This window comes from Lissotriton vulgaris, chromosome 2_1, assembly GCF_964263255.1.
Source record: "Lissotriton vulgaris chromosome 2_1, aLisVul1.2, whole genome shotgun sequence".
NCBI lineage: Eukaryota > Metazoa > Chordata > Amphibia > Caudata > Salamandridae > Lissotriton > Lissotriton vulgaris.
The window spans coordinates 321,669,539-321,695,089 of record NC_141687.1 but is presented as its reverse complement, the minus strand read 5'-3'; the positions used below and the strand labels follow the sequence as shown (position 1 = coordinate 321,695,089).

The 25,551-nt window shown below is 41.5% G+C and overlaps 1 protein-coding gene across 1 annotated transcript in view; it reads left to right on the top strand.

Moving 5' to 3' along the window:
• The window catches only part of LOC147730264 (transient receptor potential cation channel subfamily V member 1-like), a 460,470-nt gene that overhangs the window by 370,073 nt on the left and 64,846 nt on the right, over nt 1–25,551 (top strand). The window contains exon 10 of the mRNA XM_086955033.1: nt 21,338–21,408. Coding sequence (XP_086811159.1) covers nt 21,338–21,408 — 71 coding nt within the window. The remainder of the gene's footprint in view (nt 1–21,337; nt 21,409–25,551) is intronic.

The window sequence follows — 25,551 nt, the reverse complement described above, 5'->3', positions numbered from 1 at the left end:
TGCGTTGCAGAGAGGTGTAAAAAGGGTTGTGGCTTCATTACACCTCTCTGCAATGCAGTCCCCTGGCGCATACTGGAGATTCCTGGTGGGCTTTCAGGTCTTATATAGTTAGGAATTAGCATTAAAAAAACCTTTGAAATTCACTGAAAAAACCATAGGTTTCACACCAGTTATAGTTAGGAATTAGCATTTAAAAAACCTTTGAAATTCACTGAAAAAACCATAGGTTTCACACCAGTTATAGTTAGGAATTAGCATTTAAAAAACCTATTAAATTCACTGACAAAACCAGTTATAGTTAGCTGGAAATTTTACTGACATAAAACCATTGAAATTCCCACGTTATAGTTAGTTGGACTCACTATAACTTGCGCGCCTGCAATGCACTGCTGATGACGTCACATATTACATCACTCATGACATGGTCAGTGACATCACTCATGACATCACTGATGACACCATCCTTGTGACAGAGTGACAGACCTAATTTCAGTGTAATGTAACGCTTGAAACACATATTCAAAAATAGAAACAAACATTTTCAAAAAAATTGAGATACCCAAACCAGTAACAACAACCAATTCAGTAATTCCACCATCTATATACTCATCCACTCATTCACCAACAGTTCTATATAGTCACTCATATATATACTCACTCATCATATGTAGTGATACACCTATACATCCTGTTACACATCAGCAGTCATCCAAAAGTTACTCACACACATACTCACACATGCACATAAACTATTGAACATCCATTTATTTGCATATACATTTATACACACACTACCACCTTACTTCTAAGGAAACTTACACATACTTACTCTCTTAAACAATCACTTATAGAAACACAAACTTATTTAAACAGGAACTCCTACAATCTCTCACTATATATACTATACTCACTTATATACATCAATACTCACATATACTAGATTAAAACATATGTCGTTACTAATGAAGACACTAGTGAGACAGTCATTCACTCACTAACACACACATATACACACTCGTCCACCCATACAGTCCTGCACATATGCTGTCTTCAAAACACATACAAACAGTGAGTCAGTCACCAACCCCTGCAGCCACTTATACACAAAGAGAAACACTGATACAAACATTTAAATATTTAAACAATACTCGCTAATATATGTATTCACTAAGATACACTTAATAAGCCAGTTAACCAACCAATTTTTTTTAAAAAAAACATCCATTTACACACTTATTTAAACATTTATTCTTCCATCGACCTTTACAAATACATATATAAAACAAATTTATTTTTCAGAAAGACACACATTCACTGGATGGTGTCATCAGTGATGTCATGAGTGATGTCACTGACCATGTCATGAGTGATGTAATATGTGACGTCATCAGCAGTGCATTGCAGGCGCGCAAGTTATAGTGAGTCCAACTAACTATAACGTGGGAATTTCAATGGTTTTATGTCAGTAAAATTTCCAGCTAACTATAACTGGTTTTGTCAGTGAATTTAATAGGTTTTTTAAATGCTAATTCCTAACTATAACTGGTGTGAAACCTATGGTTTTTTCAGTGAATTTCAAAGGTTTTTTAAATGCTAATTCCTAACTATAACTGGTGTGAAACCTATGGTTTTTTCAGTGAATATATATATATATATATATATATATATATATATATATATATATATATATCCAGATAGCTGCTCGAAAAGACCGCTACCCACGTAGAACTCTGGCAGGCAGCAAGGCAAGCAGACACGGACCCAGATTAAGTGCAAATTCCTTTGCGTTTATTTGTCGGCCATAATGCGTTTCACCACCGGAGTGGCTTGATCACAACATATATATATACACAACACCTCCTCGGGAACAAAGAAGAAGAAGCCACACAGGGGAAACAGCGGAGACATCTTTATTCTGCAGGTAAACCAATCTTACAGGGCGAATGCATTTCGGTGATGCCTTCATCAGCGCCAGATGGTTCAAGCAGGAAATGGGCCAATATAAATACCTGGTGCCCCTCCTGCTGAGTGTCAGTAAGCTCCGCCCCCCGGATTTGAATATTCACAAAGTCCGAATTGATGCACGTAGGACGCCCAATGCCACATCACTACAAGTCCCAGCATACATTGCATTGGCTTGGTCGGACCTCGGGGGTAGTTGAAAAACCATTAAAGCAGGAAACTGTCACTGAAAGCAAATTAAAGGCCTCCTCTTCTCCCCTTAACCGCACCAACCTCCTTATCCTGTAGTAGTGAATTTGGCAGGAGCAGTCCGGAAATCCAGCTCGCCCGACGTGGCGTGACAATCACCCAACACTGCTTTTCACTATGTCCAAGTCTGGAGGTGAGCCCCGAGCATCCCAGAAACCTGGGCCAAGAAAATGTCTGCAGGGCAGAAGCCAATATCCCGGGGCCAACTTTGTAGTGCGGGAGCCTCTCAATGCGCGAATCTGGCAGTCGCGCTATTTGAATACACAACACCTCCTCGGGAAGCAAGAAGAGGAAGCCACACAGGGGAAACAGCGGAGACATCTTTATTCTGCAGGTAAACCAATCGTACAGGGCGAATGCATTTCGGCGTTGTGTGATGCCTACATCAGCGCCAGATGGTTCAAGCAGGAAATGGGCCAATAAGGGGTTTTAAATACCTGGTGCCCCTCCTGCTGAGTGTCAGTAAGCTCCGCCCCCTGGATTTGAATATTCACAAAGTCCGAATTGATGCACGTAGGACGCCCAATGCCACATCACTACAAGTCCCAGCATACATTGCATTGGCTTGGTCGTACCTCGGGGGTAGTTGAAAAACCATTAAAGCAGGAAACTGTCACTGAAAGCAAATTAAAGGCCTCCTCTGCTCCCCTTAACCGCACCAACCTCCTTATCCTGTAGTAGAGAATTTGGCAGGAGCAAGTCCGCAAGCATCAGTTCCAGGGGTGTTTATTTTTTAATAAACACCCTTGGAATTAATGCTTGGCTGACTGAAAAAATACGAGAATATACATATATATATATATATATATATATATTACCTACTGGCGGTCGCCAGTAGGTAGTTATAGTTAGGATTTTTTTCAATGTTAAATCTCAAAATTCTATTTGGAATAACTTTGGCGCCGGTTGACGAATCTGCCTGAAAATTTCCTCAAAATGGCCTCTTCGAGCTCCGGTCCTTCCCTGAAAGCTTTGGGGGGATTCGTCAAGCGGGGGCCGAGATAAAAGGGGGGGTCCCTAAACGCGTTTTCCCCTTGTTAATTTCCATAGGGCGGTCGACCTCACTTTTAGCCCGAACGGCTGAATGGATTTACACCAAACTTGGCAAAATTGTAGGGACTGGTTTCTCGATGTGCCTTTGCTATGTCTCAAGATATGTGCTCCAGTGGATTTTAAGTAATTTAGGTTCAAAAAAATATATATATCTGTAAGCGCGCCCCGGTACGCGCCCCGGTACGCGCACCGGGCGCGCCACGCGACTTGCGCACGGAAAGCTGATTGGCTCACGGGTGTCTGTAAACATTCTAAACAGTCTGGAGCTGCCGCCATCTTGTGTCTCGGTAGGATCGAGACATGAGAGGAAATTATCATAAGGGGGCAGAGTAGACCCTTCCATGACCCCTAGGTTTGATGTGGGGGCTTTAAAATGGCCCCGCAGGGCCAAAAAAATAAGAATTTTTTTTTCAATTTTTTTGCGGGGGAAGCGCCCGGTACGCGCACCGGGGAGCGGACCGGGAAGCGTACTATGGGGAAAAAAGAATGACACTTTTAAAAATTGTATGTTTATTAATTGTTCTTTATGTTGTTTTTTTTATTTAAGTACCAACATGTAGGTACCAATGCAGAGTCTATAGTTTAATATACACCGTTTCCTTTGTAGATATCATGCATGTTGTTACAGAAGTTATTGTGGTATTTAATTCATAGCGTAGTCTGTCAAGAAAGCAGAAACAACATGGAGGCAGGAGATGATAAAGAGATGTTAAATACACATTGGAGATAATATAGTGGGAGAAAGGAGGTAACTATGAGTAAACTTACTATGTAACACAAAAAAGTTGCACAGTATACTATAAGTCTCACTTTATATTTCAAACATTTTTGATCTACTTGATGAATTACATATAAAAATGAATAATGGCTCGAACAATTTTTGATTATTAAATATAAATTTATTCTTCTGATTCTTTTTCATAATTTAATAAAACTTCTAACAATATAATGTCCTCATTTGTATTCTGTGATTCAATTGATTCCACACACTGAACTAATTCATGGTCCAGAGACTCATCCATAAAATCAAAGTCTTAATTTTCAGCAATTCTTTCTTCTGTGTTGTTGTCCAAAACAATTTCAAAAGAAATATCCTGTTCTCCTTCCATTTTGTTGCTGTAAATTGCATTAAAAAAAATATATATCAGTAGAGTTAGGGCACTGTTGGGTTTAAGTTCAGACAGGCAGTTTGGATTTTTTAACAGTGAAGCCATCTTTGGGTAGTGTATGGTATTAGGCTGGAATTTGAAATATATAAAAGTGTATGTGATAAAGCCTAAGTAAATTTATAATAATACAAGGGAAGCCTAACTCAATCTATAACTATAACAGAGAAGCCTATCTCAATCTATTTCTATTACAGTGGGATAGTATATAAGTAACAGAATATTTTTTCTCAAATTAACTGAAAGTGCACAACATACTTCACTTTTCCAAATAACAACTTACCTTTAAGAAAGCAGTTGAAGTTGTCAGTGTAATTTCTTTTCAAATGTACTTCAGGAAGTAGTAGTCAAAATGGCTGTGTTTCCTTCTCTTTTTTAATATATATTCATGAACATAACCAATCAAATGTCAGGAAATAATCGTAGAAAATGTAAGAAGCTTTTTAATTGGTTGTCAATTCTAACACTTCATATGTGTTTTGGTCATGTAATTTACCTCAGGATTTTAGACAGGTCTCCAGCCTAAATGTCTCAATGGAATTTCACCAAATTTGGGCAAATGGTAGGGACTGCTATGTAGTAGGGTATATTCTATATTTGATAAAAGTGTCTCCAGTGGTTCTTCTGTAAATTACTTTCCCACCTTTTTTTATGGAGCGCTTACCGGTGCGCGCTCCGGTACGCGCACCGGCAGCGCACCAAAGTGAAATAAAAAAAAAATGAATATACTTAAAAAATATATATTATATTAATATACAATAAAGGGTTCATTTTTTTAAAAACATACCTTTCTCAGCTATAGACATTTCTGAAAAAATAACCTTAGAAATTCACTAAAAAACACATAGGTATGAAGCCCTATAAAAAGTTAAGAATCAGCAGTTAAAAAACTTATGAAATTCACAGAAAAAACCAAAGGTTTCACACCAGTTATAGTTAGGAATTAGCAGTTAAAAAACCTTTGAAATTCACTGAAAAAACCATAAGTTTCACACCAGTTATAGTTAGGAATTAGCATTTAAAAAACCTATCAAATTCACTGAAAAAACCATAGGTTTCACACCAGTTATAGTTACCTGGAAATTTTACTGACATAAAACCATTGAAATTCCCATGTTATAGTTAGTTGGACTCACTATAACTTGCGCGTGTAATGCACTGCTGATGACATCACATATTACATCACTCATGACATGGTCAGTGACATCACTCATGACATCACTGATGACACCATCCTTGTGACAGAGAGACTGACCTACTTTCACTGTAAAGTAACCCTTGAAACACATTTTGAAAAATAAAAACTAATATTTTAAAAAAAGTGGACATACCTATACCAGTTACAACAACCAATTCAGTAATTCCACCATTTCTATACACATCCACTCACTCATCAACACTTCTATATAGTCACTCATACATATACTCACTCATCATATGTAGTGAGACACCTATACATCCGTTAACACACCGACAGTCTTCCAAAAGTTACTCACACACATACTCACACATGCAAATAAACTATTGAACATCCATTTATTTGCATATACAGCTATACACACACTACCACCTTACTTCTAAGGAAACGTACAAAAACTTACTCTTTTAAACAATCGCTTATAGAAAAACATACTTATTTAAAAAGGAACTCTTACAATCTCTCACTCTCACATATACTCACGTATATACATCAATACTCACATATACTAGAATAAAACATATTTCGTTACTGATAAAGACACTAGTGAGACCGTCATTCACTCACTAACACACACATATACACACTCATCCACCCATACAGTCCTGCACATATGCTTTCTTCAAAACACATACAAACAGTGAGTCAGTCATTGATGCATCTATGTGCTAAGTAATACCCCCACCAAACCATACAGACACTCATACTGATACTAAAAAAACATCTAATAACCCATATACACACACATGTAGCTACTCGCCAACCCATGCAGCCACTTATACACAAAGTGAAACACTGATACATAATTAATTTAATTTTAAAAACCATCCATTTAGACACTTATTTAAACATTTATTCTTCCATCGACCTTTACATATACATATATAAAACATATTTATTTTTCAGAAAGGCACACATTCACTGGATGGTGTCATCAGTGACATCATGAGTGATGTAATATGTGATGTCATCAGCAGTGCATTACACGCGCAAGTTATAGTGAGTCCAACTAACTATAACGTGGGAATTTCAATGGTTTTATGTCAGTAAAATTTCCAGGTAACTATAACTGGTGTGAAACCTATGGTTTTTTCAGTGAATTTGATAGGTTTTTTAAATGCTAATTCCTAACTATAACTGGTGTGAAACCTATGGTTTTTTCAGTGAATATATATATATATATATATATATATATATATATATATATATATATATATATATATATATATATATATATATACTAGCAGCCCGCCCCAGCGTTGCCTGGGGCAGAAAGGGGCTGGGGGCAGTACACCAGCTCCAGCCCCGACCCCCTCCCGCCCGACTCACTCACGCCCCGCTCCCGCCCCGACTCACTCGCGCCCCCCTCCCGCCCGACTCACTCGCGCCCCCCTCCCGCCCCGACTCACTCGCGCTCCGACATTTTCATTTACTGCTGCCTCCTTCTTGCCTCCCCCTGCATCACACAGTCTCACTTTCCCTTTCCTTACCTGTGCCGCCGCTCCTTACTGCACCGCCGCTCCTCACTGCACCGCCCTCCTCCTTCGTCATCACGCACGTTGTGTAGTGGCCAGCGCTAGGTCCCGGCCAGCGCTAGGTCCCGGCCGGCGCTACTTTGAGGGGGCTACTTTGTTTACAAACTTATTTTTTTTAATTTACTTTTTTATTTTTATTCAAATAGCCTATGTCCATCTACTGACATTTTCATAGATGTATCAGGTGTGTAGATTGGCGCTGTGGTTCCCGAGTTTACCTGGCCAAAAGGTGCAAGTTCTCTCTTTATAATAGTAGTATACATATATATATATATTTATATATATACATATATATATATATATATATATATATATATATATATATATATATATATATATATATATATATATATATATATATATGTATATATATATATATATATATTACCTACTGGTCGCCAGTAGGTATATATACTTAGGACCTACTTACCATAGGAAATTCCGAACATTCTATTGGGAATAACTTTGGCGCAGATTGAGGGATCTGCCTGTAATTTCCTTAAATTCGCCTCGCTGCACTCCGCTCCTTCCCTGAAATATTCTGGGGGATTCGTCAAGCGAGGGCCGAGAAAAAAGGGGGGTCCCAAAACGTGTTTTCCCCATGTTAATTTCCATCGGGACATTCTGACAAGGCTACAGCTCGAACGGCTGAAAGGAATTACACCAGATTTGGCAAAATGGTAGGGACTGGTATGCAGCAGTGCCTTTTGTATGTTTGGTGTAAATCCCTCCAGAAGTTCTTGAGAAAATTGAATTTGAAATGTTTCAAATGGCATTTTCTATGGGAACTTTAGACACGGCTACAGCCCGAATGGCTGAACGGAATTATACCAAACTTGGCAAAATGGTAGGGACAGGTATGCAGTAGTGCATTTTCTTTATTTGGTGAAAATCCCTCCAGTAGTTGTTGAGAAAATTGAATTTGAGCAAATTATATATCTATATGCACTCAACATTTTATTGGGAATAACTTTGGCGCCGATTGAGGAATCTGCATGTAATTTTCCAGAATTCTGGCCAGCTCCGCTCCGCTCCTTCCCTGAAAAGTATTGGGGGGATTCGTCAAGGGGGGCCGAAAGGGGGGTCCCAAAACGTGTTTTCCCCATGTTAATTTCTATAGGGACCTTTAGACACGGCTACAGCCCGAACGGCTGAATGGAATTACACCAAACTTGACAAAATGGTAGGGCCTGGTATTTACATGTGCCTTTGCTATGTTTGGTGAAACTGGGAACCCCTGAGAAGGGCTAGTGGGTCAGGGGGTCTCTACCCTGCCCCCTTTTCGCGTTTTACACTATTGTTTTGTGCTCTCTTGTGCCTCACTTCTCCTGAGAAACAAGATGGCTGCTCAGGTGGTCCCAGAAGGATAATAACATATATAAACGTTATCCGCTAATAGAATTAGCATTTACAAAACCTTTGAAATTCATTGAAAAAAAATATAGGTTTCACGCCTGATATATTTAAGAATTAGCATTTAAAAAACCTTGCAAATTCACTGAAAAAACCATAGGTTTCAGGCCTTATATAGTTAGGAATTTGCATTTAAAAAACCTTGCAAATTCACTTAAAAAACCATAGGTTTCAGGCCTTATATAGTATTAGAGTTAGGAATTAGTATTTAAAAAACCTTGCAAATTCACTTAAAAAACCACAGGTTTCAGGCCTTATATAGTTAGGAATTAGCATTTAAAAAACCATTGAAATTGCTCCTATATAGTTAGTTGAACTAACTATATTTCGCGCACCCGCAATCCACTGCTGATGTCACATATTACATCATTCATGACATGGTCAGTGACATCACTGATGACATCACTGATGACATCTCAAATGACATCACTGATGACATCTCATTTGACATCACTGATCACATCACTGATGATATCATTCATGTGATAATACGATGCACCTCCTCACACTCTAATATAACCTTTGATACACCCAGTGTAAAATACAGACTACCATTCTTGAAACCATTGACACACCAATACCAGTTACTACATACGCACTCACTGATTCCTAGGTCTACACACACATTCACTCATTCACCCATAGATTCACTCATACATACAGTCACTCATCAATACAACACTATCATATGCACTCATACACCTATACAGACACTCACACACTGCCATTCATCCATGGAGTTACTCACACACCTAGTCAGTCATGCAAAGAATCAATCACACTTCCATTTCCTCAACTATACAGTTATACACACAACACCTTACTTATTCAAACATATACTTACTCTCTTATACAATCCCTGATACAAGTACACAATGATCCATACAGCCACTCGCACATTCACTGGCTCTCATGTATAGTCATTTATATATGCCAACTCTCACCTGCACTGTGTTTTACATATGTACTTACTTGGACATGTAGCACTGAGATATCCATTCACTCACCAACACACCCATGCACACAGTCAACGGCCCATATAGCTGTTTCCACATGCACTCTTGAACTCATACACCTAGTGAATCAACTGCTCACACATCTATGCACAGAGTCACATACCTCCCAGCCACCCACACACACACTCAGTCTCCCATTCAAATACTTGGGCAACCAATCAATAACCCATATAGCCACTCATATAGCTACTGATCTACACATGCAGCAGCTTACACAATAACAGACATACTGATGCACACGTTCAGACAGTTTAGTCACTAACCCATGCATTTAGTAAGACACATTTAATCCCTCACTCATACAGTCAGTCACGCACCTACTAAATCCTTCATCCAGACACTTATACATCCACTCATTCTTCAATATGTAAAACATATTTAAACTTTACAGAAACACACAGTCACTGGATGAAGTCTAAGCATGGGCGGAAAATCCGTTCCGTTCGCGGATTTAGCGGATTTTCGGTAAATTCGCGATCCGCGAACGCTCGCGAATTTATCGAAAATCCGCAAATTCGCACGCAGCGGATTTTTTTTTCTTGGTGATACAATTTTGCGGCGTAAGTTCGCAATTGCGAACATGTAGGTGCGGCGGGCAGCAACAATCTCGCACTCGCGAAATTACAAAATTTGCAATTCTGCACAAGAAATCCACTAGCAAACAGCATAGACCTTCTGAAAATGATTATTTTTATCAGAATAACTCCTCAGGTTGACATTTGCCTGCCCTTTTTTGGATTTGAGGCCTTTTGACTTTCTTTGGATCACTTTTGGATTAGAAATCAACTTTCACAAGTAAGTTTGTTTGGGGCATTACATTTGCTGTTCTGCAGAAAAATGAGTTTTGCTAAACTGAAAGCACTCAGCAGGTGTAAAAGTTCAAATTCATCATTAGTAACCATTCCCTGTAGTGCTTCCTGACTGGGGCCCCTCCAGAGTTCAGTTGCTAGTTGCAACAATTGTATGACCCTGCTCTGACCCTCACAGCCGGATCATAGAATAGCTACAAGTAGGCCACAAAGGTCCTGGAAAAAAAAATTGCACTGCAACAGAAAGCAAATTACAGATAAGGAAGCAGGTGCCAGACAGGAATTTTAAAACAGTGACACATTAATAAATCAACCCCAAATTAATTCATGTCAGTTGGAGCAGGGCAGGTGTGCTTGCTTTTCCCCCCCATAATCTACAGTGATGATGATGAACCAGAGGGTGGCATTGATGTATCAGAGGGTGGCATGGTTGAAACAGAGGGTGGCAGTGTTGAAACAGAGGGTGCTGTGAACCTGTGATGATGAACCATACGTAGAAACAACATAGTCGCGACCGTTGCGTGCCGACAAGTAAGTTCGCAATTGTGAACTGGTACAAAATCCTCGCGAACTGGCAGAAACCCTTGCGAACACTATAAAAACAAAAAAATCCGCAAATTCGCGAGAATTCACGGATTTTGCGGATTGCGAATACGCAAATACGCAAATTCGCGAACGCCAGATTTCCAAAATTCGCCCATGCTTAATGATGTCATCAGTGATGTCAAATGAGATGTCATCAGTGATGTCATCAGTGATGTCATTTGAGATGTCATCAGTGATGTCATCAGTGATGTCACTGACCATGTCATGAATGATGTAATATGTGACATCATCAGCAGTGGATTGCGGGTGCGCGAAATATAGTTAGTACATCTAACTATATAGGAGCAATTTCAATGGTTTTTTAAATGCTAATTCCTAACTATATAAGGCCTGAAACCTATGGTTGTTTAAGTGAATTTGCAAGGTTTTTAAAATGCTAATTCCTAACTATGTAAGGCCTGAAACCTATGTTTTTTTAAGTGAATATATATATATATATATATTTATATATATATATATATATCTCATTCCATATGGCTCCTTTCTTTCCCGTGGCCGCGTTGCTCCTGCGGTCGAGCCAAGTGCCAACCGCTAATGTATCAACACAACGATTCCTCTCTCAAAAGGATATCTTGGACTCGCAAATAACCCAATCATCATCCACAGGGAAGTTGGTTTCAAATTATTTATTTTCTCAATCCATGGGGTGTCAGAAAACAAGGCAACAACCAACGCGTTTCGACAGCCTCCGCTGTCTTGGTCACGGTTAGTTTGAAAAGTGCATCGCCACAATTTTATAAACACAAACACATTTCCTGATTTTCGGCGTCACTCCCCAAGTGGGTGTGGCTATCATCACATGGTTGTTTCACAACACATTCACCCCCTAGGGTTTGTGGGTCTTGTAGTTCATAATGTACAATGTGATTTTCACAGTTTAGACCACAAAAATTCATTTGTTTTACAATTAACATTTATAATGTATTTTTATCGGGCCATTGCTAGGTGGGTTTCTAATGTGTATGTATCCAGAAATTTATTATTTTTAAGGTTGTTGCCCTCCAGTGGGCAGACTACATTTTCTGAAAAAAGGGGGGGGGCATAATTTCCCAAACCGAGGTATGACCAAATATCACATGGTTATTGTGTAACAAAGCTTTCAAGGAACAAAATATAGACTTGAAACTCAAATAAAACATCCATAAAAGAGGGGACGGTCAAAAAACTTGGTATAAGATGGATAAACGGGACGCTAAAAGGAAGGAACTTATAACTACAATGTTTGAAAAAGGAAACACAAACATATCCGCAGAAACTACTAAAGACAAAGGGAAAAACGATGTAAAGGACAAACTGAGATCATGGGAAAAACTAAACAAAAAAGAAATCAACAAATCATGGGAACTAATAACGCTACAAAAATACTTGGAAGTAGAAAGAGTGCCTAGAGGTTTACGCAACTTACTAATGCCAAGCCAACAAGATGTAACAAATGACCTGCTACAAGAGTGGGGGGAACATTCCTTGAATTCATCATTGGGATTTATCAAAATATTGGTAAAACATATAGGAATAGCTCTTGATAAAATAAAGGAACAACTAAGAACCCTAGAAAAGGAAATAGATGGTCTGAAACTAAACCCGGAGATGACAAAATTCAAGGAAGACCTCGGCAAACAAATTGAAAAACATGAGGAGGTAGTAAGAGAAAGAAAGCAAATCAAATTTGTAAGAGATGCAAATGATTACGCACAAGGATGCATCTTTACAATTGTTCGCAAATATGACCCGTATAAACAACAATCTGACAATCCAAATATATCTTCATCTAGCTTATCTTCCCTCACATCATATATATATATATATATATATATATATATATATATATATATATATATATATATATATATATATATATATGTTTTTTTTTTTTTTTAAAAGACATAGCAGACCTCGAAACAGAGATCTTGAAAGAAAAAGACACCAAAGCCTGTGAAGATCTACGCACTGCAATGGGCAAAAGAATCAAGGACTACGAGATGGGGATACGAAAAAGGAAGCAAACAAAATTCCAGCGAGATGAGCAGGATTATCTGTCTGGCAGAATTCTCACGTTTGCGCGGAAATTTGACGCTACACGGAAAAGATTAGCACAAGGGGCCGCCCATGCAACAGGCTTAGACACAGAGGAATCTGAAGTTGAAACCTCAGATGGGGAACAAAATGGAGCCCCAGGAGCAAAAGACAAAGAAAGAGAAGAGCCTTTTTTCGACGAATACCAGGTGATGAAGGAAACCCGCCAGAGACCACAATTGAGAAATTACCCTCCCCAACAAAACCAAAAAGGAGGACGAGGCGGGGGAAAAGGCACAAAGGGAAATTCACAAAATGCAACCACTCCAATGGTGACACGGAGTGCCTCCAACCGCAGAAGGAAGTAATCGCCGAGGAAGATAACAATGTCATTAATCTATCCAAAAGAACATTGACTATAGATGAGACCAACATACTGAAAAAAGGTTTAAGCTTTTGTCCAACGAGCGAGTTCAACCTTGTAGACGCCAAAATTGACTTGTTTAAATATATCAGGAAGTTAAAGTTTAAAAAAATCTTTCTGCTAAATCCAGATAAAACTACTACAGTCCACCCTACAACTACAAACTCAGCAGAAAGTGAAAATCTTCTGGAAATCTTGCTCACACTGACACAAGATCTACAGAATCAAGAACAGGATGAGGACTGTGAACTAGAATCTTCCTCTAAACAAGTAAGAGACCCGAGCAATCTAAAAGTAAAATCAAGAAAACTACCAAACATATCCCATGACGCAATAGATGTATTTAACGAAGCAGTGACAGTGGACTTGGAAAGGATGGCAAGCAAGAGAATGGATATGAAGGAATCGAACATAACAAGAAAACAATGGGCAGCAATTAAATCCTTGAGAGATGATAAAACAATTGAGATTAAGCCCTCCGACAAGGGCGGTAACATCATCATCTTCGATAAGGAACATTACGAACAGGAGGCTCATAGGCAACTGAAGGATAGAGACTGCTATGTCACAGTTAAAAGGGAGGAATTTGTCAAAAGTACCATTGCATATGAAAATCTACTCAAGCAATGGAAGGATGATGGCATGATTAGCCAAGATGAGTTTACCTTTCTACACTGTGACTCTCCTATGTTGCCTACCTTCTATCACTTGCCTAAGATCCACAAAAATACCAAAAGGCCACCAGGGAGGCCGATAGTGTCGGCAATCGGCAGCCTCTTAGAAAATACTTCACGCTTTATAGACATCTTTTTAGCACCAATTGTGAAGGACCTGCCGTCCTATGTAAGAGATACGCAGGATTTCTTACGCATCATGGACAACATCTCATGGGACAAAGACATGCTACTGATAACAATGGATGTCGTGAATCTATATACATGCATAGATCACGAACAAGGACTGTGTGCTATAAAATGGTTTTTAGAGCAAAAACAATCGAAATATCAGGCACACAGCGAGATGATTCTATGCATGATAAGATTTTGTTTGTTTAACAACTACTTTCTGTTTGCAGGCCAGCTATATAAACAAATCAGAGGGACCTCTATGGGATCGTGCTTCTCCCCCAGCTACGCGAATCTTTTCGTGGGTTGGTGGGAGAAGCACGAGGCCTGGGGAGGAGAAAATGAGAAATGGACCCATAACATACTGATGTGGACACGTTATATCGACGATCTGTTCATTGTTTGGAGGGGGGACAGGACCTCGGCTGAGGAATATGTCTCAACTCTTAACAAAAACAATAAAAATCTGAAATTCACCAGTACCATCAGTAATCAAAGCGTGTGTTACCTGGACCTAGAGGTGTATGTGGAAGAAGATCATCTCCACACTAGGCTATATAGAAAGCCAACGGCTGGCAATGCTGTATTGCATGCAGCAAGCCACCACCCTAGAAGTCTAGTGAAAAATGTACCGTAAGGTGAATTTTTGAGACTCAAGAGAAACTGCTCTGAAAGTAAGGACTTCAGAAAGGCACAGGTAGAAGCCAGGGATAGATTCCAGGCGAGGGGATATTCCCGGAATATTTTAGACCAGGCCAGTGCAAAAGCAGAAACTATCAACAGGAGGGATCTCCTGCTGGTTAAAGAGTCTAAAAAGAATGATGATCAGGTCAGAATGATAACAACATATAACAACAAGTCGGGAGAATTGGTCCAGTCATTTAAGAAAAACTGGCACATTCTGCAGACCGACAACATCTTAAAAAATTTGTTACCAGAAAGACCATTGGTAACTTACAGAAGGTGCCAGTCTCTGTCGGACTATCTTGTCCACAGCCACTATTCCCCTGTAAAAATAATCAAGCCTATCAACCAAATAGTTGGCTTCTTTCCCTGTTTGCGTTGCAAAGCATGCAAATTCAGCAAAAAGGTTAAGGAATATCCTTGTAGATCAGGGGAAGACAGACCCAGCAGAAAGATTTTAAAACATCTGAACTGTAATTCAGAATACACGGTTTATTGCTTGGTCTGTCCGTGCAATAAACGGTACATAGGGAGCACCATAAAACCGGCAAAGATGAGGATCCTGGAGCATATGAGGGCTATCGTGAATAATGACAAAACTTATCCGATAGCCCGTCATTTTGCTGAACAACATCAAAGCAACAGAGACCTCCTGATGTACTACTGCATAGATCAGGTTCCAAAAACTGAAAGAGGGGGTAATAGGGAGAAGGCCCTCAGAATAATGGAATCTAGGTACATCTTAGACCTCAAAACGATGACACCTTGGGGTCTCAACAACGATGCTGAGATGTGGGTGCACCTATGATAAGAAACCTGATCCAGTATTCCACCGAATGTATTTATACATTGGATGGAGTACACCAAGGTCCTTAACCGAATAAGAAAGAGAACAGCTTAGCGAATTTGTAAATGCCTACTCTACAATCATGTTGATAAATTTGTTAAAATCATAACGATACCAGAAAAGACAATAAGATGGTGAGGTGTGATAATCCAATCGCCCAAACAGGGCAAAACAACCAACAAAGCAGTTTAGTCCGATACAAACAATAATGATTCAACTGACACAATTTATGTAAATATACATGTATATATATGTGATATATTACAGTCTTGTAAATAGTGGGTATTGGACAAAGGAATAGTGCCATCTGTATATATTGAATTCTCACACATTTTTGATGCAAAGTAAATAGGGGATACACCCCTACATAACGTTTGTAAATAGTCTGTAAAAGATGTAAATAAGAGGTCTTTTGGTATCATCAAATGAAAATGGATTGTTTATATGTGATAGTCAAAATTAGCATTCAGTCAAATGTCGAACTTTTTCACATATTTGCACTGTGCACTTTATTTTGTCGCCATTTTGGAACAGTGTTAGAGAATTAAGTATTTGCACACTTAGAAATGGCCGCCACGAAACAGAACCATGTACCATCTTCTATGTCTACCACCAGAAAAGGGCGGACTGTTTAAAATGGCGAAAATGTTTGTTCACAAACGACACTGACGAAGCCTTGAGCGAAACGCGTCTGTCGGGGGTGTAAGGGGGTTCGGAAACGAAATAAAGAAGGAGATCACTTCATCTGTGTGCTGGCCGTCTTTTCTGGTAATTATCACTGGAATCGTGTGATGATATATATATATATATATATATATATATATATATATATATATATATATATATATATATATATATATATATATATATATATATTACCTACTGGCGGCCTGCAATGCCACTGTGTCTATGGCGGTCCAACACTCCAAGGCCCCAATAACCTCAGCAGCCAAAGACCCATCTCACTCCTACCTTTTCCCGCTAAAGTCATTGAGAAAGCCACGAATACCGAACTTGCAGACCACCTAGAACTCCATCTACTGCTAGACAACCCTCAATTAGGCTTACACATAAACCATTACATTGATATAGCCCTCATTGTGGTCACCAATAACATCAGAAGCATCCTCGACTGAGGAGAAAAGACCACACTCATCCTACTTGACCTCTCCGCAGCTTTGGATACAGTCTCCCACAAGTCACTGATCAGAAAACTTAAGAATGTGTCTATCCATGGACCAGCCCTCAAGTGGATATCCTTCTCCCTCTTGGACTGAACTCAATGAGTTAGACTTTCCCCCTCCACCTCAGAACCCAAGAAACTCTGGAGAGTCCCTCAAGGATCGTCGCTTAGCTAAATACTCTTCAAGGTCTACATGGCCCCTCGCTGACATTTCAGAGCCCACGGCGTCAACATAGTATTTGAAGCCAATGACACACAGCTCATCCTCTCCCTTACCGACTCAACCATTACCACCAAAGCATACTTCACCAACTATATGAACAGCATTTCTGCCTGGATGAGAAACGGCCTCCAGCTCAAGATAAACAAAACCGAAGTCCTTATCTTCTGCAACAACCACACCCCCTTGGACACCTCTTTGTGGCCCTCCAAACATGAACCCCCATCCACCCCTGTGGACCACGCCAAAAATCTCAGGATCATCCTGGACCACAACCATGAGCAGACAGATCAATGTGGTCTCCTCATCATGCTTTCACATTCTGCGAATGCTACGCAACATTTCAGGTGGGTGTCACTGAACACCAGATAAATGGTCACCCAGGCTCTTATCACAAGTAGACTTGATTCCGTATAATGCCCCCTACATCTGAATCTCAGGCAATGTCCTAAACCTACTCAAAACCACCCAGAATGCCGCCACCAGACTCATCCTGAACATCCTGCGAAATAACCACATCTCTCCGCACCTCAACAATCACCACTGGCTCCCAGTCCAGGAAAGATGTAAGTTCAAGCTACCCAGACCTACAAAGCTCTCCACAACACTGGCCCAGCTTACATCAAACACCGCCTCAACTTCTACCAAGCCACTATGGATGTTTGAAGGAACCTCATGACAGGGCTCTTCCAGACGAAACAGGCATGATCTCATCTTCCCTCCCTCAGGCTTACCCTACTTGTGCTGGAGCCCCATAACCCAACTCATTCTCTCACTCACCGACAACCCCACCACCACCAGAGCCAACTTCCACAGATGCATGACAAACAATGCTGACTGGATGAAGAACAACTGCCTGCAGCTGAGCACAGATGCAATGGAAGTACTGATCTTTGGCAACAGCTGCAACACTTGGAATCACTCCTGATGGCCATCAGACTTAGGACCCCCTCCAAATCCCTCCAACCATGCCAGTAACCTTGGAATCATCATTGACAACAAGTTCCCCATGAAATCACAGATCAGCACTGTTTCCTTCACCTGCTTCCTCACTCTGCACATGCTACATAATATCTTCAAGTGGCTACCCCTACACATGAGACACACCATGACCCAGGCCCTCATCAACTGGTTTAAGATTTGCCTACTCCACGCCCGTGGTGAGGTAGGCAAAAATGTCTGCCTCCATGGCAGAGCGTAGTTAGCCGTTCCCTTCCACCTTCCAAAGTCTTTAAAAATGTAGTAGAAGGCGCTTACCTGGTGTCTGCCGCCTCCCCTGCCAGCCGTGACTTTGAAAGGGGGGAGGGACCATAGCACGGAGTAGCATATTTACACAGAGTTTTTTTCTTACTCTGGGTTATTGGTAATGCCATCTTTGTACAAATCGCCATATACTTCTTACAGAGACTCCAGACCATAAAGAACTCCGCAGCCACACTCATCCTCTGCCTTCTCTGACTAACCCACATCATACCCCACCTCAGGCAACTCCGCCGGCTACCTGTACAGAAGAGAAGCCAATGAAAACTGCTGACCCACACACACAAGGCTCTACAGAACCAAGGACCCACATACATTAACTACCGCCTGAACTTCCACCAACCGTTGACAATACCACACCCTGCCTCCCTTTCATTTGCTCATACTGGCAGCATCTCCCGAAGCAGAAGTGGAGGATGCTCCTTCTCCCACATTGCAGCAAACACCTGTAACATCTTCCCCATGCACCTCTGGACCATCACTTCACTTCCTTCATTCTGAATGGCCCTCAAGACCTGGCTTGTCAAATAAGAGTCCAGGACCTGCAAGTGCCTAGAATCCATATTAGGTGATTAGCAGCGCTTTATAAATCCTGACTGATTGATTAGGTACTGTCTATGGTGATTAGCTGCGCTCCAAAAATTCACATAATATAACATTGGTGAGGGTGGTGCTAGGAAATAATCCCAGCCTTATGCTAGTGCCAGCCATAAATGAGGCACCACTAGGCACTCTTCAGAACACTTTAGACCTGTGGATGAACAGAAGGACTGCATCTCCGGTTTAAGATCAATGAGTAGATTCCAAAAGTCAGTAGGATGACCTCGTGTTAATCTACAGGGACACAACAAGATGCAAGAAGCCCTTTTACTTAGTCGTGGTTGCTCCTGTAAATCAGTAGTGGGGTGGGGAGGGGAAGAAGGGCAGGAAGGGGGGAGAAAAATAAAATAAAAAAAAGATTAATTACCTGCCGGCCACTGCCTCTCTTCCCCTCTTCTCCATCCTTTTCCTATCTTCTGTTCGTACAGTTATCAGGAAGCACCCAGGCTCCTCAATCACAATGCTGCAATGCAGCTTTATGATTGGTCTGAGTGCAGTGGTTTGGCGCTCAGATGGGAATAGGAGCCTGGTCACATTGTCCACCCAGGCTGTAATGCAGCCTCAGTGGAAAACTTGCAAAGTGTGCATGAATTTTTGGCAGAGGAGCTGCCCCTGCTTCTACTGAAGACCCCACTGATCATTTCCTACTAGACGTGCCCTGGACCCTGTTGGTTGATTTTGCGGGTATGAGTCTTCAATCCCAAGTGCTGTTCTTGAGGCCCTGGAACCCTGGGCTGTGTCAAAGTGTACTCCTAACATCCTTAAAAACCTGTAACTTAGAAATGTTTTGGGTCTGAAGACCTCCAAGCCAATCCAACAAAGGTGCATTGCTGTTTGGCTGAAGATGCAGGTTTCTCTGGCTCTGAGCTTTTCCACAGCAGCAAATCTCTTTCAATGGGACCTCCAAGAGAAGGTATCCAGTCTCATAGAGCTCTCTTTGGCTACAGCTGGATGCCTTGTTCTGCTTGAGGAATCAAAGCACGAAAAAAGCAACTACCCAATTGACCAGGTGAAGGTGCCAAAACTATCCAGACAGCGAGAGGACTTCCCTGGGGACTAATTTTAAATGTTCACGCTTGGAGCATTTTCCGCCTAAACCGACAGCTTCTCTTTGACTCTGTCCAATTCTTATCTGACATTGTGGGGCCCTTCATGGATACAGTCTGCTGCCCTGCCCTGCTGAAGGACTTTGATTTCCATTTTCAAGACTAAGGGCCTGATTACAAGTTTGGTTGTCTTGCAGCAGGCTGCCACACCAGCCCCCCACTGCAACACCACCAAACCTGCAGTCAGCCTGCCATATTCCGACTGGAATACAGGTTGGGCGGTCCTGTGGTGATGGTTCCATTGCAGTGCCTTTCTGAGGCTCATAGGAGAGCTTTAGAAAGGCACCGCTGAGAGAGAGACGCAGCCCATTTCTGTTGGTCAAAATTCACAATGTTGTGCATTTTATTCTGTGCAGGAACTGGGGGTGTAAACAGACAGGGGGCACATGCACTACTTGCTCAACACCAATAGACCAAGGAACAAAGACGAAACAGTAAATGCACAAGAGCTTACTCAGCCACTGTTTTCCTATGTGTGGGATGGTACGGTGTAGGATGTGCTGCGGCTCCCTGTGGAAGACACATGGCACACAGGTTTCGGAAGGTCCAAGTAGGCCCAGGTTGCAGCGGCTGAACAATTGACTAAGACAGAGGTATCTTGGAACCCTACACGAAGAGGCTGCACCAGGGAGAGACACTTTCCGAGGTAGCCACAAGCAGTTTACCTGCTCCTCATCTGGTCCCAGGGCTTGGAGACAGAGCAGCCTCAGCACTTGTCTCTGTGCTGGGATTACCTACATGGCTTGTTGTTCTGCAGTAATGTAGGAAAAAAAAGGAATGATGGTCAGTACAGGAGATCATTTAACATGCAGCTCTCCCTAATTCACCATGTGAGGCGCACTGTGAGTTGAGTAGTGGGCCTCACCATGATCAGGCAGCACTCTCAGGTGGAGATAGAGGGCCAATGCCTATGGAGAGCCCACACAAACATGCCAATGGCTGAACAGAACTGACACATCAGTAAAAAGCTGCGGCATGGCCCAAGTTCCAAGATCCTTGGACAGAACTGACCCATTGACCCTTTCGGTATTCTGTATGCTCTGTGATGTGCTAACTCGAGCACTGGACACCAATGAAATCTGAGACTTTATTAGCTTATCCATCATCATTACTCTTCCCACTAAACTTGCTGTTTCCCTCTCTTACAGATCATTTACTTTTGGCGGAGACGTCCCTCTTTAACGATGCTTCTCATTGATGGATATTTTGAAGTTCTCTTGTAAGTTTTATATCATTTTTTGGAATGAAATCACTATAAATATGTACATATATAACAAAGTTATACATATACATTTAAGATTGAGTCATTGATAGCAAATTTGTAGTCATGGTTACATTCCAATTACCTTTGAAAATACATTTTTCAGCTTTTCTAATAACTGCATGAAATTATGCACACACGATTAGAGCATTCAAATAAGTTTCAGGATGGTCAAAATTACGCAGATCCATCCAGGGAGTGGAAAAATGTGTTTTTCATTTTTAGCTTCAATAGGATTAATGCTGACACAAAACTTTTTTCTAAAATTCTCGTTACAGGACTGGCCCCCATCATTCATCTTTTAGTTTCAGAACAACAACACAGCTTTGTCCCCGGAAGCAACACCGCGGCACATATCAATACCGTGATTGCGGCCTTTGATGTCTCAGGACAACTAGGCCAGCAGCTAGGGATGCTGATGTTGGATGCCGAGAAGGCCTTTGAGCGAGTAAGTTGGGGAGCTTTATGGACAACAATGTCGTCCATGGGCCTCGGTCAAAGGTTTATCTCGGCAGTACAAAAACTATGTAGGAGTCCAACTGCAGCAATTAAACTTAATGGCCAGTCATCTTCTTGTTTTACAATCCACAGGGGTACGCGGAAGGGCTATGCGCTATCCCCGCTGCTGTTCGCCATTTATATTGAGCCATTTATTATCTAGTGCTGAAATAATCCCAGCTACGTTACACAGGATGGATCTTAAACTAACCGCATATGCAGATGATATTGCTGTTTTTTCAAGTCAGCTGGTAAATGCCCTGACCACTATAACTCTTGAGGCACAGCGATATGGCTTTTTCTCTAGCTATAAACTCAACTTGAACAAAACACAGACACTACTGAACTTTCAACCCGATAATCTCCCAATGGCCATAGGCGTTACAAAGAATACAATATATCTGGGAGATTCATTTATTAGTCAAGTTAGTTACATTATCTCATTGAACTATGAACCTGTGTTGAGGAAAGTAGTCGCGAATTTATGATGCTGGCACCGGCTCCCCTTAAGTATATATGGGAGATATAACGTCGTCAAAATGAATGTCCTTCCAAACTTTTTGTACTTTTTTCGCACCATTGATCTGAGGGTGCCCCGAACTTTTTTTAAGCGCTTGTATAGTGCTGTTGGCAGGTTTATTTGGGGATACTGGCATGCCAGGAGAGCCTTTCTATTTATCAAATTATCATTTAAGCAGGGTGGTTTCAAACTTCCAGATTTCAAGTTCTACTTTTGGGCTGCATTCATGGGGTGAATATAGAGTTTAGTCATAGGCCCTGAAGCCGGTGTCAGCTGGCTCTCATACCAGCTGTCTTGGGGATCTGACTCTGAGTATTTGCTATATAAAACATCTGATCCGAACTACTTCAAGAGGGTGCGATTCAAGATAGTAAAGGACATAACTGATATGTGGTGCAAAATTTCTAAGACATACGTACTTCCTGATTTGCACGTGTGTACTGTATTATGGGGGAATCCTCTATTGCCAAGTATATTCCATGACCACGTCGGAAAAGAATGGCAACTTAAGGGCGTGAGTCGGCTGGTTCATCTATATGATGGACAGGGTTTCCGATCTTTTCAGTCTTTGAAAGAAGAATTTGGCCTGCCACAAATATATTTTTATAAGTACTTGCAAATCAGGGACTATTTTATCCAAGGCCGTGGTCTGCTGAAGCTATCTAACCCCTCTGAAGTATTGTCGTCATTTTTTTGGCTGCTACTAGACAAGGTGTTATAGGTAAAAGTTACCAGAAACATATAGGGGGGTTAGTGACGACGGCATACAGATAGCGTCTAAATTAAGTCGGATTTTTAACTGCAATGTTACTGAGGAGGAGATTAACGACTTTCTGGAAATGATACACTCAGCAGTAACTTCAGTCAATCTGAAGCTCCAGCAAAGTGGATGATTTGACAACTGACCCCCACCACAGGGAGCTGACCTTCGGGGCCCCTAGGATAGTCAGGATTTTAATGAGGTGTTGTAACCAACATCTGACTGCTGAGACCAGGACATGTGGGAGAAAAGGACACCAGACTGCGTCTCCTCCCACAAAAGCGCAGGTTACCCTTTAGGACCCGAAGACAGGCCGAAGGCCCTCTTGGTGCCAAATAATCTACCCCTAGAAGGATGTTTTGGAGCAAACAGCTTCCTATCCTCTGCCGATTTCATCACCATCTCCTCCAATGGAGCGCCAAACAGCTTCACCCCGGAGAAAGGTATCTTCATCAGAAGGGATTTCTGCACCACCTCAGCCTTCCAATGGCGCAACCCGACCTGGGGCCTGTCCTGAATAGCTCCAATGCAGAGGCAGCCACGGCCCGCAAGATATCAAAGGAAATGTCTGACAACATTCTGATCTGTTGTTCCAGGACTGCATGGGTCAGCATGATGATCGTTCCTTGCTCCATTAGTTCAGCTAGAAACTGGTAGTCCTTCAAAAGAGACTGGATAGTGTAGGAGAGATAATCCTCCTAATGGAGAAGTTGGCCATGGTGTAAGACCTTTTGACTGCTGCCTCCACCTTTTTGTCAACCACGTCTGAAGGAGAGGCATTCTCGGAAATGATGGCGTCCTATGAAGATAACCCAGCTATAAAAGAATCTACATTCACTATCGCTGGAAAATCCTCACCAAAGTCCTAAATGGCATAATGCTTAGATAAGTACAGTGGGAAAAACTGCCTATAAACCTCCTGCCACTCATTATCCATCACCTTTTTGAGAGAGGTATGCCTCTGGTACTGCATAAAGAAATCTACCTGGGCCATAGAGAATGATAGGTTATCTTTGATATGCTGCAGAACCACCTTTAGCTCCTACACATAACAGCCGTAGAATCATCCTCCTCTCTGTCAGCTTCAGCACTAGTTGAAGGTTCAACACTCTGTTTACGGACAACTGCCGACGGCTTTTTCTTTCTCTTTTTATCGGAACTTCTGAGGATCCACGCATGCGTTACCGGATGTACTTTCATCTCGACAAGTTTTAGGAAGTATTAGGGTGTGACTCCTTTGACGATCCCCTATGATTACCGGTTCGACTGCCCTGAAGAAACTCCCTGGTAGGGAGTGAAACGCGTTGGCTGATTGTTTTGCTAATTGCAGTTTGATTGCTTTTAAAAGAAAGAATAATATTAAATAAAGGACTTTTTTCACATACCAAACTCTACATTTCTCTTGGACTTTATATTTGTGAGCCCCACATAAGCTAACAAACAGCAACACACAAGCAGCATGCACGTTGCCAGTGCAAACCTAGCGGCCAAATTACCCATCAAAAACCAGCATACCAGGAATGCGTGACGCGTCAAGGCCCCAGCATTGTAATGTAGCCGGCTGGCCTACCACATTCCTAACATAAAAGGATTGTGAAGTGGTGCCATCCGGCCCCTATGTAAATTAGGACCTACAGCACCTTTTAATCGGACCACCCGTGCCACACTTGAAGGTGTTTCAGCGGCCAGAAGGAGAATGAGCCTTGAAGACCGGCATCCCCACAACGCCTCAATACGTGAGCCTGCTGAAGCAGGGCTTTGAGGAAAATATAAGAGCCCGCTGAGGCCAGGCTTCTAATTACGCCGCAAACAGAAATACACTAAAATACAGTGCAGCAACAAAAGCATGCTCAGCAGGGTTTCCACCAGGCCCCTGGGTTGGCTACAGCAGACCTCACCCCCTTACCTGTAACTTGCTCGAAGAGATTGCAGAGCAGAACCAAAAAAAATAGGGAGAGGGGTGGGTTGTGGATCCGCTTATAATAGGTCAGGGGTAAAGGAGGTCGGCCATGTTAGGGAGGGATGGGAAGTCTAGAGCGCTAATTTGCTTGGAGGGTTCTGTTGGGGTGCTAAAGATAACTACGTTAGTCGTGGCGGGGAAGACTTACGAGGAGGTAATTGAAGCAAATCTTTAGCCATTGCCAATTCTTATTTAAACATTTGTCAAATATCATTTAACAAAAAAAAAAATACCACATACCATTGCCCAGTATAACACAGTGCTCTATATTATGGAACAATACTGTTCACGACAGATTGCTGCTAGTTGTCACATAGTGCGTTTCAGTCTGATTTTTGCACTACTTAGAAGTTCAAGTGACTA